The 21,844-nt window shown below is 40.3% G+C and overlaps 1 protein-coding gene across 4 annotated transcripts in view; it reads right to left on the bottom strand.

Moving 5' to 3' along the window:
• Positions 1 to 21,844, bottom strand: part of ELP4 (elongator acetyltransferase complex subunit 4) — a 283,969-nt gene that overhangs the window by 167,601 nt on the left and 94,524 nt on the right. For all 4 annotated transcript variants that reach the window (XR_008313000.1, XR_008312999.1, XM_053283057.1 and 1 more), the window contains exon 7: positions 19,260 to 19,448. Coding sequence is in view for 2 of the 4 variants with exons in the window: in XM_053283057.1 (XP_053139032.1) it covers positions 19,260 to 19,448 (189 nt within the window). In the remaining 2 variants the exon portion in view is untranslated. The remainder of the gene's footprint in view (positions 1 to 19,259; positions 19,449 to 21,844) is intronic.

Here is a 21,844-nt window from a genome sequence, read left to right as displayed (position 1 = left end):
GTATAATATAATGCAGTGAATTTTATTTATTATATTTGTACACCACCCAAAACTCACATCTCTGGGCAGTTTACAAACATAAAATAAATTTAAAGAGAAATTAAAACATTACAACAGTTTAAAACCACAATATTAGTTTAAAAGTTTGGGTGAATAAATGTGTTTTTAAAAGAGTTTTTAAAAAAGCTGTTAGAGATGGGGAGGCTATTATTGCAGCAAAGAACGTATTCCAAAGGCTTGGGGCAGCAACAGAGAAGACCTGTCCCTGGGTAGCCACCAGACAAACTGGTGGCAACTGCAGATAGACCTTGCCAGATGATCTTAATATGTGGTGGGGCTCATAATGAAGATGTCCTCTTAAATACCCCCAGCCTAAGCTGTTTAGGGCTTTATAGGTTATAACCAGCACCTTGTATTTTGCCTGGAAATATATTTGTAGACAATGTAGTTCTTTTAATATAGGAGTAATGTGGTCTCTTCGAGATGACCCAGAGACCAATCTGGCTGCTGTGTTTTGCACCAATTGCAATTTTCCTACCACATACAAAGGCAGCTGCACCCAGAGTGCATTGCAGTAATCAAGTCTGAAGATTACCATCATATACAATTGAGATACACATATCAGGAAGTATATAAATTTGATTAAATAAACAAACACTACTGCTTTAAGGTTGTTTATCACAAGAAATTGATGTAGCTAACGTATTAGCCAAAGCTGACAGAAAGCACTTCTGGCCACTGCCTCAACTTGAGATATCTGAGAGGTCTGGATCCAGAAACACTCCCAGAATGTGTACCTGTTCCTTTGGGGGGAGTGTGACCCAATCCAGTATAGTTGCCACTTTCAGTCAAAAAATCATACCGTTTATTACTCAGGACACGTGAAACAAAGAAGGAACGGTGTTGCTTTCATAGTCAGGAAAGATACAGCAATGACAGTATTTGTGTACAATGAGGTCAGTGACCGACTAATATCAATTAGATTTCATGGACAACCCTTTAACATGACAGTTGTTCAAGCCGATGCCCCAACAACTGATGCAGAAAAAGAGGAAGTTGATGAGTTTTATGCTCAAGTTCAGTTTGAAACTGACAGAACATGCAAGCAAGATGTACTGGTGGTGGTTGGAGACTGGAATGATCTCTTCATTAACACATTCTTCGAACAACCAAAGCAGCACCTATACACATGGACATCGCCAGATGGAGTATACAGAAATCAAATTGATTACATTATTGGTGCAAGGAGGTGGAAGAGCTCAGTTATAACAGCAAAAACGTGGCCGGGGGCCGATTGTGGAACAGATCACGAACTGCTCATGTGCAACCTCCAAGTCAAGCTAAAGTGGAAAAACAAAGCTATCCAGCTTCCACAATATGATCTTGAAAATGTAACCACCATTTCCACGGAGAACATCAGGAACCACTCTGAAGTTCTGAACATCGTTGATAGGGAACCAGAGGAACTGTGGAATGAAATCAAATTAGTTCTTAAGGACGAATGTGAAAAATGACTGCCAAAGTCCAAGAAACAGAAGAAAGCAAAATGCATGTCAGAACAGACGATGAAAATTTCCAAGAAGAGGAAAGAAGTCAAAGTCAAGAAAGATAAAGACTTCACGAAGGAACTTAATAGGGAATTTCAGAAAGCTGTTAGAAGGAGCAGTATTACAATGACATCTGTAAAAACCTTGAGGATGGAAATAGACATGGAAAAACAAGGAAGGTTTTCCAAAAGATCTCTGAACTCAGAAGGAGGTTCCAACCTCAAATTGGTGTGTTAAGGGCTGCCAAAGGACAGATAGTAACTGATTTGAAGAAGATCAAATGGAAGGAGTATACTGAAAATCTGTACACCAGGGACGTCAACATCCAAGATACTCTAGAAGATATTCCCTACTTGCAAGAACCTCTAGTACGGGAAGATGCAGTTAGATCAGCACTCTAGTCATTACCAAGTTGGAAGGCTACAGGAATTGATGGAAGAGCTACAGAAATATGGCAGGCAACAAAGGAAGAATCAATCAAGGCTCTAAGGAAACTATGCCAGCAAATCTGGAGAACGACACAGTGGCCAACAGATTGGAAGAGGTCAGTCTACATAACCATACCAAAGAAAGGAGACTTAACAGATTGTGCAAACCATCACACAATATCCTACATTTCACAAACTGGCAAAATAATGCTCAGGATCATCCAATGCAGATTAGAGCCCTACATGGAAAAGGAAATGCCAGATGTTCAAGTTGGTTTCAGAAAAGGCTGAGGAACAAGAGACATTGTTGCTGATGCACACTGGATAATTGAGAAATCCAAAGTATACAAAAAAGAAGTCAATATGTGTTTTATTGACTACAAAAAAGCCTTCGATTTCATTGACCATGTCAAGTTGTGGAATATCCTTAGGAAAATGGGCATCCCAGAACATCTCATTGTTCTCATGAGAAACCTATAAACAGGACAGGAAGCCACAGTTCAGACACAACATGGTGAAACAGGTTCCAGATCGGCAAAGGAGTAAGACAAGGCTGTATACTTTAGCTGTATTTATTCAATTTATATGCTGAACATATACTGAGAGAAGCTGGATTGGAAGAAGATGTGCATGGTTTTAAAGTTGGAGGAAGAAACGTCAATAACCAGCACTACGCTGATGACACTACTCTGATAGCTGAGAATGTGGATAATCTGCAAGCTCTAGTAATAAAGATCAAGGAGCACAGTGAAAAAATGGGACTACGACTAAATGTAAAAAAGACTAAACTAATGACAATGGGTACACCAACCAGGCTCAGAATTGATAATGAAGACACTGAAGTGGTGGATAGCTTCTGCCTTTTAGGATCGACCATCAATAGTAAAGGATCAAGCAGTCAAGAAATACACCGCAGTCTAGCACTTGGTAGGGTTGCAATGAAGGCCTTGGGAAGGATATTCAGATGAGTCTACACCTACAAAGATTAGAATTGTTTGGACAATGGTTTTTCCCGTGACACTTGATGGATGCGAAAGCTAGACTTTGAAGCAGCAAGATAGAAAAAGTATTGACGTTTTGAACTCTGGTGCTGGAGAAGACTTTTGAGGATACCATGGACAGCTAGGAAAACAAACAAATGGATCATAGAACAAATCAATTCAGAATTTTCACTCGAGGTACAGATGACCAGGCTCAAACTATCATCCTTCAAACACATTATGCAAAAACCCAGGTCCCTTGAGAAGTCCATAATGATGGGAAAAGATGAAGGCAAGAGAAGTAGAGGATGGCCAGCAGCAAGGTGGATGGGCTTGATTCCGACGGCAATGAATGCACCACTGAGAGACCTTAAAGGCCAAGTTGAAGACAGATCATCCTGGAGAGAATCTATTTATGTGGTCACTAGAGTCGGCACAGACTGGATGGTAGTTAATCGATCAATCAATGATATTCCAGAGAATTCCTGCCCTCTGGGGAGAAAGACAAAGGAGGATAGAGTTGGGTAAAGAATATGTAAATATGCCAAAATTGGTGCCAGACAGGTGATGGGCCATACCTGCTGGGACAATCACCCAGATGGAGTAAAAGATGGCTTTTCTTTGGCCCTTGGGAATAAGCAAGCCTGAGAGATGATGGTAAATGGGTTTCTTGGGGAAAGCAGGAAGGAATGCAGAAATGTGTTTAGCAAACAGATAGATGATGGGGATTCGGATTTATCAGTCTTAGGAAGACTAAGGATATTTGATACAGAAAGTCAATTTTGGGACATCATCATGACTCTGCAAAAACATGAGACCTGTTGCTTTTCTGACCTTTCCTTTGCCAACGTGTACACACATCTTTCCCTGGAATTCAAAATGCAAGTCTTCATGCCAGCACCATGTAAAGGGGTGCACAGAGTGGTGTCCAAAATGGCAGTCTTCTGTAACACATGGTAACATGATGGAACTCAATCCAGATAAGACAGAAGTGCTCTGGGTTCGTAGAATTGATCATCTGAGTAAGGAGATAAATCTGGTCTTGCAAGGGGTCATGCTCCCTCTGAAAGACAAAGTCTGTAGCTTGGGGGTGCTTCTGAACCCAATACTGTCCTTGGAGCCGCAGGTAGCGGCGGTTGGTTAAAAAAAAAAAAGCCTTTTACCAACTACCGCTGGTATGCCAGCTGTGACCCTACTTGAAGAAGTCAGACCTGAACTCAGTCACTCATGCATTGGTAACATCCAGATTAGACTACTGCTATACACTCTACATGGGGCTGCACTTGAAGACTATTTGGAAGCTTCAGCTGATTCAGAACGCTGCCGCAAGGATATTAGTGGGAGCAAGTTGCTTCACGAGCATTACACCCATCCTGCGTCAGCTTCATTGGCTACCAGTCCACTTTCAGGCTAGATTCAAGGTGCTGCTATTGACCTTTAAGGCCCTACAAGGCTTGGGGCCGGAGTACCTGTCAGACTGCATTTGCCCATATGAATCTGCCAGGGCCCTCCACTCATCATCTCAGAACCTGCTCATGACCCCACAACTAACAGAGATTTGGTTTCCAGGGACTAGAGACAAGGCCTATCCAGTTGTGGCCCCTCGGCTTTGGAACGTCCTCCTTGAAGAACTTTGCCATGCTCCCTCCCTCAGTGTTTTTAAAATACATCTCAAAACATACCTTTTTAAGTAGGCTTTTTAATGCTCCATTATTGTTTTGTTATATCTGGTAGCTTCTTTAGCTTTTTAAAGTTTTCAGTTTTAATTTGAACCTAATAATTGTGGTTTTTAATCTGACTTATTAAATTTTTTAAATTTTTTTACTTTTGTTGTATCTGTGTATCTTGTTGTGAGCCGCCCCGAGCAGTAGTGCACTGGAGGGGTGGGGTATAAATATTTTAAATAAATAATAAATTTATTGTCCTTTATTAAGCAGAAAGGTCACTTTGGACAGCTTGCTAGATCCTACAGGCAGAACAACTGCACAAGCTCCCTTGAGGTTTGACAGGAGCACACACAACATTAGCGATATGGGAACTGTGAGATACGTTGAGATTTATAAATAAAGGCTAAATTTCACTGAGATTACCCCAGAGGTGTTTTTTTTTTTTTTAAATGAAATAAGTGTAATTAAAGTGGCCTACTCCATTGAAGTCAATGGGACCTTATTGTCAAGTGGTTTTCCTGTCAGCATTTTGACAGTGGGGGAAGAGCAGCAAGGACCGTTTCAACTGAGGTAATTCTGAAGAAGTCTGAGGGAGTCACTCTCTATCTGACAAGTTAGAGAGGATGTGGGAGGGGGGAGAAAAGGTTGCAGCAATCCTGGACAGACTTGCTCAGAAGAAAGCCACCATACAGCTTCTCGCCCGCATTACTGGTCAGGAGCAAAAACTCGGCACCTGGCATTGCCCAACTGTCCATTCCATGTCTCCCCTCTGACCCTTTCTTAAGAGTCCATCTTCCATCACTAAAGAATTAAGTACTGGACTTGTCTCCTCCACTGATGTCAGAGGACTGGCAAAACATGTCAGCATTCTGCCTTCATTATCAAAACAGTCACACTCTGCATAATTTTGCCAGCACTTCTTACTCCTAGACCCTTAATGCGACACAAAAATCTTAACCTTTGAACTGCTGTTCAGAATTTCACCAAACCAACAAAGGATTGCCTTCCCAGTCAAGCCTGACAGAGTACACCAGTCATTTTCACCAAAATTTGAAAGAAATGTATAATAGAATGTTCTAAAGTTTGGAGAAAAAAAGGACCAAAGTGTCAATTTTCAAAACATTTGAACTTGCTTTAGCTCTAGCAAATTTTGTATCATATCTTGAAATTCAACACATTTGTAGATCTCATCAAGTAGATAATACAGACCAAGTTTCAAGTTATTAACTCAACAGCTATATTTACACACGTGGACAAATGTGTTGGTACCCCTCCACGAAAAAAGAAGAACCCTCTGAAGAAGAAGTTATGTCTCTGAAATAACTTGAAACTGGCAAACCTATGGCACCCATCATTGTTTATTCCGCATTTAAGAAAAATCAGACTTTGCTTTAGAGTTTTGATGCAACAGAATATTTAAAATAGTAACACAAATGAAAATGGCATGGACAAAAATGATGGGACCCTTAACCTAATATTTTGTTGCACAACCTTTAGAGCCAATCACTGCAAACAAGTGATTCCTGTAGCTCTCAATGAGACTTCTGCACCTGTCAACAGGTAGTTTGGCCCACTCATCCTGAACAAACTGCTCCAGCTGTGTCAGGTTTGAAGGGTACCTTCTCCAGGCTGCATGTTTCAGTTCTTTCCATAGATGTTCGATAGGATTCAAATCAGGGCTCATAGAAGGCCACTTCAGAATAGTCCAAGGTTTTGTTCTTAGCCATTCTTGGGTGATTTTAGCTGTGTGTTTTGGGTCATTATCCTGTTGGAGGATCCATGACCTGCGACTGAGACAGAGCTTTCTGACACTAGGCAGTATGTTTCACTCCAAAATGTCTTGATAGTCTTGAGATTTCATTGTTCCCTGCACAGACTCAAGACACCCTATGCCAGACGCAGCAAAGCAGCCCCAAAACATAACCGAGCCTCCTCCATGTTTCACAGTAGGTATGGTGTTTTCTTTAAAAGCTTCATTTTTTCATCTGTCGACATAGAGCTGATGTGACTTGCCAAAAAGCTTCAATTTTGTCTCATCTGTCCAAAGGACATTCTCCCAGAAGCATTGTGCCTTGTCAATATGCATTTTAGCAAATTCCAGTCTGGCTTTTTTATGACAAACAAAATGGAATCCTCGTGCATAATGAGGTCCGCCTGTACTGCCAACCAGCGTTTACTTTATCTAGGATGAGAAATCAGCTTCAAAACCTAATTTCAAAAAAACCTAATTTCAAAACCTTGTTGGTAGGAAAACTTTGTTAGCCTAAGTATTATTAGTGTCAGTGCCAATGTAACAGTTAACCATGCTAAGGGTGGCAGAGGAAGTCTGGGAGGAATTTGTTCCTGAGGGTAGAGGAGCTGGGAAAGGGAATATGTGATTTCATAATTAACTTCCAATCTCTTAATCATGGTTACGAGATCTGCATTGTGAGGAGGTATGCCTTGTTTAAGACCACCCAGTTGCTTTGCATTTTTCCTTTGGAAGAGCTCTGAAAATATTCTTCTGTTGTAGTATAGCCTCGGTATAATGAATAACCTTGCTACAAATTATTTCACACAGTATTTATTTATTGTTATGGAAGTATTAGTTCTTCATGCTATTCTTATCTTTACCTCCAAGAATAAAGACAGTTAAAGACAAAGAGTTCACACAGAGCAACTTGCAAGCATATAACCCACCCTATAACTACCTATCAAAGGAAGGATCTAAAATACTCTAATTGGTCTGAGATAGACTTTAGAGGCAAAAATACTCAGCATGAACACAAAAGTCTATAGATGTGAACAGGTTTGTTTCTGATTTTTTTCCTATCATGAAACATAATGTAACATGTACTCACTTCAGTGAATTCCAAGAAGCAAGACATCAATAATTCACCTTCTACATTTTTAAACATATCATATAAAATAATGAAAACACCACATCAGACAGTACCTCACTGGATTCTCAAGAGGAATACCACAACGAGTCTTATTCATACTGACTTTTCATGAATCAATTTCCCTTGGTACATGTTGACTAATGATGTTGGTGGCAATTCTCTTATGAAATATGTCTGCTTTAACAAGTTGGAGCTTTTAATAAAACTAAGCAAATAGTTACCACCATATTTTATCTGCATATGCCAGGGTCCATTTGCTTGCCAACCTAAATGTAGAACTTTCCCCAGCAGATACTTTTCTTATTTACAATACAACAAATATTTATATACCGTTGTTCAACAAAAGTCCCCACCCACCCCCCAAAATGTATGTAATGGCAAGGGTGGCAAGGAGGTATGCCGCCGCCCCGCTGGACCGTTTTAAAAGGCAGTGCCAGAGGGGGACATGCACATCCCTAGTTGGTATAGTTTGGTTCCATGCACATCCCTAGTTTGTTTATGGTGCCAATTTTCCTCACATTTTTTAATCCACTAAAAATCTCAGCAAGAAAGCTGAAAGAAGCAAAGAGTAATAATGTGAGCAGTTGTTATTAAAACTAAACAGTTTTAATAATAATAAAGCCCCCAGCTAACTTGGCATAGAGGCACCTTTTAATGTGGTGATTCTCTTTATTTAGCAAGGGAGAGTAACTGGCCTTATCTACCCACAGCACAGTACCTCCAGTGACTGTTGCTGGTGTCTGTCTTTTAGATTGTGAGCCTGTTGGGAACAGGGATCCATCTTATTTATTTTATTTTTTATTTCTCTGTGTAAACTGCCCTGAGCCATTTTTGGAAGGGTGGTATAGAAATCGAATGAATGAATGAATTAAAAGTCTGACTAGTGCTTAAAACTGAGACACCACACGTTTAGCAGTGCTCTCATCTTGCTATCCTCAACAATTAACTATTAACTTGGAAGGCTCGACACATGCTTTTGGGAGCTCTGTAAGAGGCACGCTCCTTCATGAAGACTGGAACAACTACACAGGATGGCTTTGGGACCCAAGTAAGGTGAGAAAACTTCAGCTGCTTTGCTCCCCCTAATGACAATTTGCTCTACAATTCAAGCAATCTGCTCAATTATTGCTTAACTAAGAAAGGATAGCTGAAGTTTAACAATTTCTAGAAACAATTAGTGTCACCTACTGGGGCAAACATATCAAAATAAATAATTATTTTCTGTCACCTTCTTGTGAGTAGACTTGAAAAAGTGTAATCACAGGAAGATGACATGTAGGTCTTCAATGCTAAATCAGACAAAACATGAGGAATGTCCACCCCACCCCTGCCCCCATACCTTTAAGTAGTAAAATAAACCAGCTGGTAGCAGCAGCAAATAGAGCAGTTATTCTGACTGGATGACAATTTACGCAGACTAACCTGGGCAGTTTTCAAGCACCTGTGCTACTGCAGATATCTAAAACAATGCCTGTGGATTTGCGCAAGAGTGTACTTGTGCCAATACAAAAAATTGTGCAATTGCACTTCTGTGGTACTATGGTCATTGGAAATAATAGCAGTAGTGCAATTTCACAATTTTAGATATTAGCGCAAGAGAACTCTTCTGCAGCAATGCGGGCATTGTTTTAAATGCCTGCAGCAGTGCAGATGATTGAGAACCACACTTCTTGCTCTGTGTGGAATGTCAGCCATTATTTTAAAATGTTTTCATTTATATTAAGCATATCTGTAGCCTTTAGAAATATTTGTTCAATTTGTTAATAATAACATTAGTTTTCAAAATTTGGAATTAAAGGTGTAAATGAGAACTATAGGCCCAATCTAGTTCAGTGCATACCCACAGTTCCACAGGGTTTCAAAAACTGTTGTTTCCCCCATCCACTTTCAGTTGTAAGGGCACAGGCACGCACACAGGTAGCATAAAGGGACACTGTAGGCAACAGGTGGTCAGTGAGCACCTCCCATATCCCCATCCAACACTGCTACTTTGTTCCATGCAAGTTACTCAAGTTCAGGGTAGAAAGGTGTCGTGGATGGAGACATGGGAGGTTCATGCACACCACCAACTGCCTGCAATGCCCATTTAGACTTCCTGCTTGTACTCATACTTGTGGGGTGAACCAAGGCAAACAGTACTCCATTGAGCCTCGTTTACTGTGCCTACTCTCAACTGAATTTAACCCTAGAAATATAAAATGTGTGGAGCCAATGCAATATACCCATTTTAGTTATTTAAAATAATCTTCTCTAGCTAGGTAACAGAAAATATGAGAAAAAGGTTTCCTGATCCAAAAGGGCTTACAATTTTTTTTAACGCACAAATGAGACACCAGCCATAGCCATTAGAAAGATGATATACTGGGTTGAGTAGGGACAGTTGCTCTCCTACTGTTAAATCTGAGAGTTACCACTTTGAAAGTGTTAGAGCTTCAAAGGGAACAACAGACACCTTGAATTGCACTCAGAAACAAACTTGCAGAAGAAACAGCAAAGGAGTGACAGGCTCCACTTGGGGGACCCCAGACAACAGCTTGGTTGCAGTATTCTTCACCAGTTGCCATTTGCAAATTTTATTTTTATTTATTTATTGTTAAATTTATATACCACCTTTCATAAAATAAACAATCCCAAGTCGGTTTACACAAAAAATAAAAGCAAGACTATAAAAAATGACACAATTAAAATATTAAGCTAAAATATAAAACAAATCTGATTAAAAAGATTTAAAAGACAAGCATAAAAACTGTACAAAAACTGTAGAAAAATGGTAGCCTGATATAAATCATTTTGTCGTAGTCTAATCAGGATATGACCATGGCATGGGTGGTCATGGTCAAATCCACTTTCTTCAGGAAGTTTGCAGATAACACACCAATTGAAGTTGTGCAAAGGTACTCCTGGTCACAAATGGTTCTTGAGGCTCCAGGAGTCACCCTCAAGGCTGCACATCTGCTACATTAGAAGGAGTACCTCATCCAGTGAAGGCTGAACAGTCCATACTAAATCAGCTCTCCTACTGACCACAGGCACTTCTGTCTTGTTTGGATTACAGCTTGCTAGGACACGTCCAGTTCCTCACCATCTGCAGACACCAATTCAAAATCTCCACTGTCTTCCTTAGGATTAAATAGCATGGTGAGATAGATCTGGGTGCATATTCATGATACCAAAGCCCAAAAGTCTGTATGAACTCCCACTGAAGCTTCACAAAGACATTCAACAACATGGTGGTCAAGGCAGAACACTGAAATTCCAAAAGCCAAAGACCATGGAGTCAAGCAGTATTCCCCAGTGACACCCCTAGCAGACTCTCCCCTTGATGTAGGACCACAACCAATACAACATATTGGTTTGTTGAGTCTTTGATTGAGAGACACTTTATATTTGCTCTCTATTAATCTTTGGGGACTTACCCATCGCTTATTAGTTCTTCAAAATGACAGCTAGTCATTCTGAAATTTTCCCATTGAACACTTTCAGAATCCCTGGATCTATGTCACCAGGCCTCACTGACCTGAATCAATTCAAGTGGTCAAAATAATCTTTAGCATTCACAATTTTTATTCTGACCTGTGACCTTTCTCTTTCTCCTTGTTTGTGCCTGTGTTGCTAAATATCTCATTATATCTGAGTCAAATCAGATACTGAGTTGATAGGCCTACAAGTTTCCTTTGGAATTTGAGATTAATAAACATCTTTGTACTGTGATATCAGTTTCCTGTGGGCCTTCACATTCTTTTTATCTTGGGTCTTGGATGCAATTTTGTGACCCAGTATAATTTTTTTTGGACCCCCTTTCCCCATTCATTGTTTCATAAGATTAAGTATCTTCCCAAGTGCTGCTAAGAATGCCTTTAAATCTGCAATGCACCACATGTGAACCATATTAATGTTAACAGAGGATAGGAAGTGGAAAGCAATCTAACATATGCTTTATGTAAGATTTACAGAACTGGGAAATGCAAAAACTGATTTAAACATCACTTATGAAAACAGCTTCAGTGTTATACCATTACTATTCAGGTAGATTAACAAGAAGGAAATTGGTAAGATGAGCTTTGGTGATTGACATACCAGCTTTGGAAATCTCAACATCTTTTTGCAGAGAGTTTATCTATCAGAATGTCAAGTATGGCTGAGAAATAGCTGCCTCTCTCTCAGTAATCACCACACATTATATGAACTGTTCATCCTCCTAGGTTCTCTCCCACCCTAAGGGGACTGAAAGTTGGTCTTTCCCCCTAAGACATGATAGCTGTTACTAATTCAGACACGCAAGGAAAACATATTTTCCTTGCATGTCTTGAGAGCCAGCGTGGTGTAGTGGTTAGAGTGCTGGACTAGGACCGAGGAGACTCGAGTTCAAATCCCCATTCAGCCATGAAAATAGCTGGGTGACTCTGGGCCAGTCACTTCTCTCTCAGCCTAAACTACTTGACAGGGTTGTTGTGAAAGAAAAACTCAAGTATGTAGTACACTGCTCTGGGCTCCTTGGAGGAAGAGCAGGATATAAATGTAACAACAACAACAACAACAACAACAACCCCCAGTGAGGCACTACCTTGGCATGGTTGTGGGGCTTGTGTGCTCTGAGAAAGGTGAGAGCTATGCCAGAGGTCCAACCATACTGGACAGGTCTCACCAGAGGAGCTAGACAAAGAGTGCCTCTCCCATCAACAATATGGTGAGACATAACTTTAATAAATCTATACCGGATCGGTCGTCGCCCGGGTCAACAAGGACCGCACCAGGTGCTATAGTCCCTGGACATCTGGTGGCAAGTGGGCAACAGGACTCAGGCTCTTCAGTTGAGCAACCAGGGCTGGAGACTGCAAGGTTACTGGAAGAAACATCACTTAACTGGAAAAAATATACGGAAAATGCCAACAAGGAAATAATGATCTGCTATTACAAGTCTAGTCCAACTAGAAGAGGTTATTTAAAAAGAATGTACCAAATTTGGAAAGAGAAGCATCCAGATACAGAAATAACAGAACAAAGGCTAGCAGACCAGAGAAGATACATAATAAGAAATAAAGCATTCACAGGAGTTGAGCTGGAAGAACTGCAAAGAGTAACACGGGCTCAAGATATGGAAGAAGAATTACCACCAATTGAAGAAGTTGCTCAGGTGGAGGAGGTGTTGGAAATCGAGGATGCCACTGTTACTGAACTGTTTCAAAATCAAAACCAGGCAACCACCCCTTTGCCTTCACCTCAAAAACCCGAATGCCGTTAAACAGAAAAGCAACAAGAACTAAAGCAAAAAATAACTGAGCACATGAACCAAACAACCACCAGGGTTCAACTTCCAGCTCTAAAAACAGTTGCCAAAAAACAACTCGCTCAGGCATTAAAAGATGTCAATGCTGCACTTGCAGAAATAACAACCAAGAATTTGCAAGAAACAAACCAACTAATGTACAGTGCAGCAACAATAACAACACAAGAGCTGGGATATAAGATCAGTGGACCTGTCAAAAAATGAAAGCAGTACATCACCTAAATGGAAGATTAGAAAATAAAATCTCCAGGCTTAGATCAGATGCTAGTAAATTGAAAGATATGAAAGATAAGAAGCTTAAGAATGAAAACACCAAACATTATCTGATCCACAAATACCACCTAGATTCAAGGAAAATTAGAGAAGTCCTGGAAATAATAAAGCAGCAAATAACAGCAGTGTCAAAGAAGATTAGCAGGTATGAAGCCAGAATTACACAACACAGGCAGAATCTCCAATTCCAGTCGAATCAGAGACGTTTCTACCAAAGCATAGAAGGAGAAACTGCAAGAAACCTAGAAACACCAAATAAAGAAGAAACAGTGCAATTCTGGGGGGAATTATGGGACAATCCAATAGATTATAATAAAAAAGCAGGCTGGATGAAAGAGGTCAAAAAATGTAACCAACAAATGCAAGATCTAATAATAACACCAGAATTAATAAGTGAAAGAGCAAAGAAAATTAAAAATTGGACTGCGCCAGGCGACGATGAATTGCATGGCTTTTGGCTTAAACACCTAACAAGCCTTCATAAACAACTATCAAAACAGTTCATCACATTTTGCAAGGAGGTGATATTGAACAATGGCTAACAACTGGGAAAACCCATCTCATCATGAAAGAGCCTGCAAAAGGTGCAGTTCCAAGTAATTATAGACCCATAACCCGCCTGCCAACCATGTTCAAATTATTAACTGGAATAATAGCAGATGAAGTAATGCAACACTTATTAACTAACAAACAGCTTCCAGTTGAACAGAAAGGAAATTGCCCGAACACCAGAGGCACAAAAGACCAGCTGCTGATTGACAAAATGATTTTAGAAAACTGCAAGAGAAGAAAAACCAATCTAAGTGTTGCATGGATTGACTACAAGAAAGCCTTCGATTCATTGCCTCACACATGGATACTAAAATGTTTAGAAACAACTGTTGTCAGCAAAAACATTCAGATATTTATTAAAAAAGCAATGAGCATGTGGAGTACACAGTTAACAATCAATGGCGAGACACTTGGACAGGTTAGCATTAGAAGAGGCATTTTCCAAGGGGACTCACTATCCCCTCTGTTGTTTGTAATCGCCATGACCCCACTTTCAGAAATACTAAACAAAACAGGCCTCGGATACCAAACATCTAAAACATCAAGTAAAATCAACCATCTGCTGTACATGGACGATCTGAAGTTGTATGGAAAGTCCCAGTCAGAAATCGAATCACTGCTAAACACTGTCCGTATATTCAGTAGCGATATAGCAATGGAGTTTGGACTAGACAAGTGTGCTGCATTAGTAATGAACAGAGGGAAAATAACATAAACAGAAGGAATAGAACTGCCCAATGGAAGCAAGATCAAGAACCTGGAAGAGAAAGAACCTTACAAATACTTGGGCATTCTCCAGGCTGATAACATCACACACACTGAAGTTAAAAGAAAAATTGGAAGTGAATACATCAGGAGAGTTAGAAAAATCCTCTAAACTCAATGGCGGGAACACCATACAAGCCATAAACACCTGGGCTATCCCTGTTATCAGATACACTGCAGGAATAATAGACTGGACCCAGGCAGAGCTAGAGACACTGGATCGTAAGACCAGGAAAATCATGACCATCAATCATGCTCTGCACCCCCGCAGTGATGTAGACAGGCTATACCTCCCTCGCAGCTCAGGTGGAAGAGGAATGCTGCAAGTCCATCAAACAGTAGAGGAGGAGAAAAGAGGCCTCGAAGAATATATCAAGGACAGTGAAGAAGATGCACTTAAAATGGTCAATAACGCGAAACTATTCAACACCAATGAAAGAAAGCAGGCTTACAAGAAAGAACAAGTCAAGAACCGAGCAGAAAAATGGAGAAATAAGCCCCTGCATGGTCAATATTTGCACAATATAAGTGGAAAATCAGACATCGCCAAGACCTGGCAATGGCTTAAGAATGGCAACTTGAAGTAAGAAACAGAGGGTTTAATACTGGCTGCGCAAGAACAGGCACTAAGAACAAATGCAATAAGAGCAAAAGTCGAAAAATCCACAAACAAACAGCAAGTGCCGCCTTTGTAAAGAAGCAAATGAAACAGTGGACCTAATCAGCTGCTGTAAAAAGATTGCACAGACTGACTACAAACAAAGGCATGACAAGGTAGCAGGGATGATACACTGGAACATCTGCAAAAAATACAAGCTACCTGTAGCCAAAAATTGGTGGGACCATACAATTGAAAAAGTTGAAGAAAATGAAGATGTAAAAATATTATGGGACTTCTGACTACAAACAGACAAACATCTGCCACACAACACACCAGATATAACTGTAGTTGAGAAGAAAGAAAAACAAGCTAAAATAATCGACATAGCAATACCAGGGGATAGCAGAATAGAAGAAATAGAAAAAAAATCACCAAATACAAAGATCTACAAATTGAAATTGAAAGGCTGTGGCAGAAAAAGACCCAAATAATCCCGTGGTCATTGGCACCCTGGGTGCAGTTCCAAAAGACCTTGAAGAGCACCTCAACACCATAGGGGCCACAGAAATCACCATCAGCCAATTACAAAAAGCAGCTTTACTGGGAACAGCCTATATTCTGCGACGATATCTATAACAACTGACAATCAAATTCAGCCGTCCCAGGTTCTTGGGAAGGACTTGATGTCTGGATAAAACAAACCAGTCAATAACAGCTGTCTGACTGTGTAAACAAGAAATAATAATATTTAGCACAGGCTAAAATGCCTTGAAATGTTCTTGCCATTCATCTATGTATTTCTCCCACATTAACAGAGGTAATTGAGAATTGTTGACGAATTCCCATGATTCTCCCATTATTTTAAACCCCAGGTTCCAGTTTTATGTATAAACAATAGATTTTGACAGAGTTCACATACTGAAAGTACTATAGAAATTACTGCAATAACTCTGCATCTATACAAAATTGTACACTCATTTAGATTATTGCTTATGTGGGGAAACTGATTGCTTACACTTTACAGTTTACTTTTTAACTAATAATTTTTTGAATCTTTCAAAAATTTTTTTTACACAAAATTCTATATACCAGTGTCTCAGTGCCAACTGACATTTCAATGTTTTGTGGTAGCGCAAAAAGCCAATAACAGATCAGTGTTCACAAACTGAGCATTTACCAGTGGTTGTCACCAGTGGTTACCAGTGGTTTTTTATTAGGGCTGTCCAGGAGCCATGTGCCCACAAAATTATTTGGGGTATGTCCCAGATCTTCCCCACCTCACATCTCCCCTAGCTTCCTCCTGCACTTCAAAGATGGTGGCAGAGGAGCTGAACAGTATACCACCACTGCCAGAGCTGTGAAAAGTGAGCAAGGAAGAGGCAGGTGAGCATGCACAACTTCCCAGCTGGCTTTTTGCATGATGGGAAGAGTTGTGCTGTTCAGTTCCATTGTGGCCATCGTAGTGGCAGCAGGAGCACCACCTCTGAGGTGGTGGTGGCAGCAGTAACACCAAAGGCTGCTCCTCCCACAAGGCAGCAGTGGCAACTGGCAGCAGCAGTGCTGAAGGCCGCCCCCACAGGAGCAGCAGGAGCAACAAAGGCTGCCCCACACAGCAGCACAGGAACCCGGGCCCTTGCAGGGAAAATAAGGTAAAAGGTTTTTGCGGTACCTAACAGTGCTGTGACACTCAGCCCAGGCCCCGATCCCTGGGTGTGTAGCATTTACCAAGCCAAAGCAGGTGTCACACAAAGGGAGACAGGTTTATGACACTGTACATTTACTCAAGTACTTTTTAAAAATTTGAACTACTGAATAACTGCTATCATGCCAAACAGAATGCTTAGTTTTTAAAGGTCCATACCTCCTGTTACATGTAAGCCATTTGTTGATTGTCTCTGAAAAATGGGCAGGTGTCTCATTTTAGGTCAAGATTATTAATTTTAGATCTACTTAGATAAGGGGCAGTTTGACAATTCATCATCATTGATGTGCAAAGAGGGAACAACAGGGCTCCATAGGCAACGAGATAAATTTTTGGTCAAAGGCACGTTCAGTGCAAATGTATCATTAAACGAGTCCCAAAGCTATGACAAATAGCCAGCAGGTATGTGTCTGAGAAGAAGAGATGGAGAAAATAGGTTCTGTGCAAGATCTAAAGATATGATATGAAGATCTAAAAATATGATAGATAGATAGATGTGCATAATTGGAGCTTTGCTGTCTGATTTCACTGTAGCAGTTCTCACCCATTGCCAAATAATAAAATTAGATGTGACATTAATAATGTCATTAACTCTGACATGCTTGCATTTTCTTGAGTAAATATTACAAATATGGGTCCTGATCTGAACAGGGACTGTGATGGGGGATGTGTGGAAATGGTATTTAATATGTCCAGCCAATATGTGGCAGTAGTATTTGCTAATAGTGATCCTAATTAGAGGTAGCATCTTTTCCTGCTTCCTTCCTGATCTTCTTATTGAAGTCTCTTTGTCAGCTTTCTCCATCTCCAGGTCTTTTCCCGTCTGCCCTCATCTTCTCTTGGTGAGTTTGGCATTAGAGCATTCATAGGGCACCACTTTTACAAAAGCTCTGTTCAAGCACAGAGTCTCTCCAGTATGCTCCTACACTGACTCACAGGGCACTGGCCAGCATGAGCCCTCGGTATCTGGCCCCTCATCATTGGCCTCTCTATCTTTATGTAATATTTTATATAAAATGTGAGGTAAGTTGTCTTGGTAAGTTTTGCAAGATCTCGGGCCGAAACGAGATATTGACCTGAGATCTTGCAAGCAGCAAGATCACAGCAGATCTCCCGAAGCCTTCACACCAGCCCCCTGGACAGCTACTTCTCTCTGTTCAGGCCAGTTTGGTCCCGGCCGGCCCCCTAATTGGAACGCTATTCCCTGCAACTCAGGAGGGTGACCAGGGCGCACAGCACAATGGGCGGGCTCTTCCTTCTAATGGGGTAAGTCTCCTTGTCTCCTTTTGCCCCACACCCATTATCTCCTGACACTCTTCCCCTAACACAATAAAAGAAACCTTACCTTCTAATGGCTGCCTTCCTCGGAACTCCCATGAAAGGGGATAAGAGGGCTTTAACCTTCCTCTCCTGCTGTTGTCTCAACCCAACCCTGCCCATGAGCACAAGGAAAGAAAAACTTCTATTTCCTCAAATGACAGTTTTCTTGTACAAATAGCATGTGTGGGGGTAGGCTCGTCAGGACCATAGCAGTGGGGTAAGCTTAAATACTCTCTATTCCTTCCCATAATTTGAATTCAGATTAGGCTCCCCTGCACATGCTTTTTACACAAGAAAAAGCAAGCATACCAAGGCTAATGATGTGACCAACATCACATCTAATTTGGTCCCAAGACAAGCCACTGTATTGTTAGCTCTTCAGCAGATGAAACTACACCACCAAAATCAGGAAGCAAACCTCCAGTCACACATTCACCTGCACAAACACACACTTGTACCATTTTCACCTGCATATTAATAATCCCTTCTTCATGGCCTTACTTTTAAATGTGCTGGGAAATAAGGTTAAATCCCAAAACATAAAGCTTTGTAAGTGCCTTCATTATAGACAAAATTGGTCCCCAAAAAGTCGACAAAAGCAACATTTAAATACGTTAACTATCATAGTGTCTACTGCTAACAGTATTTTTCCTTTTTATAAACATTTTTAAACAGCCTTGAATTGTTTCATTTTATTAATAAAAAGTGTTTTTAGACAATAAACTATGATGTGAGGACCCTTAAAGTGATTAAACAATTTGGCCTTGATTATTACAATTCATTCCTAGATCTGCCACTGGTCTTCTAGATCTCAGTTTCTACATTTGTCACTAAGGTGAAGAAATGGAATCTGGAAGTATATGACACTGTCCTGAAAAACCTTTTAAGACAGTTAAAAATTATATAGGAAATATGGTTGTACTATTATATAAATGGCATATAAAGGTTCAAGTTGTAAACATTCATGAAATTCGTGTACTGCTTCAGTTCATTTAAGAACAGTGTGGATTACTATGATTTGGTAGGAAATGCTGAAAGACATTCAGGCTTTAAATAATAAAATTGAATATATTTATGTGAAATAAAAAAAAATCATTTAGAAATAAATTTGCTACTAAAAAAATACAACTACAACAAGATGGAACTTTGAAATCCAACCATTACACCTTGACATATTCTAAGTATCCATCAAGTTTTTTCCTTTATGTACCCAACTACAGTTAGCTATGACAAACAGTGTTTGGTCTAGGTTTACCTGGATAAGATGAGCTGGGATGGTGATAATGCAGGCAGATAAAGACGTTCTGAGAAGGCCACGGAGAGCATAAAGAAATTTTGTGAGGCTATGAATATTTTGTGGATCTTCAGTACAACAAATGTCATCACCCCATAGTACTGAACCAAGGTTCTGAATTCCAATTCTCAAAACATTTCTTTGTTTTTTCTGTAAAATATGAGATTGATAATCAGAGATAACACATGGTAGATAACACATTAAATGAGGGAGAGGGGAATTTCTTCAATTCTGAAGAATTCTTTCTTTGTATAGAGGAGGAGAGAGGGAGGAAGCAGCTAGTGAGCTGGGATGGAAGCCTGAGAGCACAAGGCAGTGGAACTAACTGTCTACTCCTCTTCCCAGTACTAAATGAGAGAATGCCATACAGGCTTCTAAATCATTGCTGAAGCTTCTGGAATTCCCTCTTATTACTGCTGAGAGGGTCCTTCAGCTTGGGGTAGGGAGGAGCACTCTGCTTGAGTAAGGTGCATGGGGGAAGGGGAGGAGTAGAGACGGCATGGCCAACGGGGGAGGTTACAGTCTCGAGCAACTTTGTCTGGGAGGATCTCCCCTCTGATGCTGAAAAAGTTGGCTATCCTGCCCTAAAGGATAAACACTGAAAGAATTGTCACCCAACTGAAAGAATCTTAGCTGATTAATAATGGAAAGTGTTAATTGCTTAAATGTGGAGAGGGAAAGTAAAAACAATAGCTCTAAAGCAAAAAGCATCCTTGGTTTCTTTTCAGATGATGTTCATGTGTTGTAGAAGGCACCATAGTGTAGGAGGCATTCCCTCCTGTAAAAGACAGGAAGGGGAATGCTTCTAGGATGGAATATTATTATCCACAGTCTTTATAAGTAAGGTAAAGTGTGCCATCAAGTCGATTTTGACTCCTGGCACCCACAGAGCCCTGTGGTTTTCTTTGCTCGAATACAGGAGGGGTTTACCATTGGCTCCTCCTGCGCAGTATGAGATTATGCCTTTCAGCATCTTCCTATATTACTGCTGCCCGATATAGTATCACCAGGAATTCGAATCGGCAACCTTCTGATTGTTAAGTGCTGCTCAATTAAGCAGCGACAGTTTTTAAAAAGGTTTTAAATCAATGAATCCAACAGTGCATTCCTACTGGTTTTATTTCTTATTTTATGCATATCTTGAAACAATATGCTATCCAAGCCCAATGATCAGTTAGCAAAAGATTCAACCTTTCTGAGTAAACTGACAAAAGCAAATCAGATAAGGGCACACTATGAAAGCAAGCGTAATTTATCTGCCCACTTATTAAGTTTTACGGATGTTTATGTTCTCTTTTGAAATAGATCTCCTAGGAGAATCCAGGAACATGTCTAATAATTTTAAAATAAAGCTATTCCTCAACAGGCATTATCCAGAGGGAAAGAGGATAAATACCTTTAACTTTGGCTGGAGAGAGATATCCATGTAGAAACTCATCAGATGTCCTGAAGTTCTATAATGGCACTTACGTATTGGCTATCATGGAGACTAATACAGTACCAGCACTGAGAGCAGTGCTGGTGCTGCCGCACCGCAGAGTGACACAGCTCTGCTGTTCACAAGCAGAAGGATTTCTGTCAATCTCTCCTTACGCAGGGAGTGCTCTGAGTAACCCAGAAGTAGATCCTCGAGGTCTGTATGACCCTCCAATACCTAATTCTGGGTCCCACAAAGCACTTCCTGGGGAATGAGAGGTAAGTGAAAATGGACCTCCTGCAAGTGTATGCACTGTTACTCTGGAATGTCCAATGTTATTGGGTGTGCTCTTCTTATTGACATGAGAAGAAAAACTTCCTTTCGGAACCTTCGTTTGAGAATTCTGTGGCTGCAAAGCATATGTGCTTTCTGCTTCTTCAGGGTATATTTTGGTTTACGGATGTGGGGGGGGGGAGTCCCAAACTAATACTTTGGGGCATGCCTTTTGATCCTGCCCAATACCTTCAAATACCCTCCCAATACCCAAATACCCTCCCAATACTTAATGAAAGCTCATGGAGGCTCTGAACCTATCCACACGCTCTGTTAGCAGTCAGCAATATATTAAGGTTCTTTATTTCTGTACAATTTTAAAATGCTTTATTTAAAAAAACCAAAAAAACCTAACCACCTTATGATATGAAAATCGACAATCCATGATCACCCATAAATAGGAGAACTGTACTAAATTGTATTTCTGCCTGGATCCCCTTCTATAGCAGCAGCATGCTTGACCACTCTTGAAAGTTTCAGCTAAAAACAAAGGACAACATTCCAAAGATGGCACTATTCCCAAAAGATGATCATCCCAATCAAGGATGGATGACTACTAAAGTTTGTAGATACCCAGAAAAGCACTGTGTATCCTGCTGCAGCAGAAGTGAATATATTATTGAATGATTGCCAACACTGGCAGCACATAACACCTGAATATGGCTTTTAGCTATATTTATTTGAAATAAAACACATGAGAACTATTACTAGCAATCAAGTGTTTGGTTCACCTTCCTTTTAAAAAGAAAAGAAAAAGGAGAAAGTTATTGTTAATGCCTTAAAAATGCCTTTATCC

This window comes from Hemicordylus capensis, chromosome 1, assembly GCF_027244095.1.
Source record: "Hemicordylus capensis ecotype Gifberg chromosome 1, rHemCap1.1.pri, whole genome shotgun sequence".
NCBI classification, from domain to species: Eukaryota; Metazoa; Chordata; class Lepidosauria; order Squamata; family Cordylidae; genus Hemicordylus; species Hemicordylus capensis.
The sequence above is the reverse complement of the archived record's forward strand: the minus strand, read 5'-3'. Positions and strand labels throughout refer to the sequence as shown.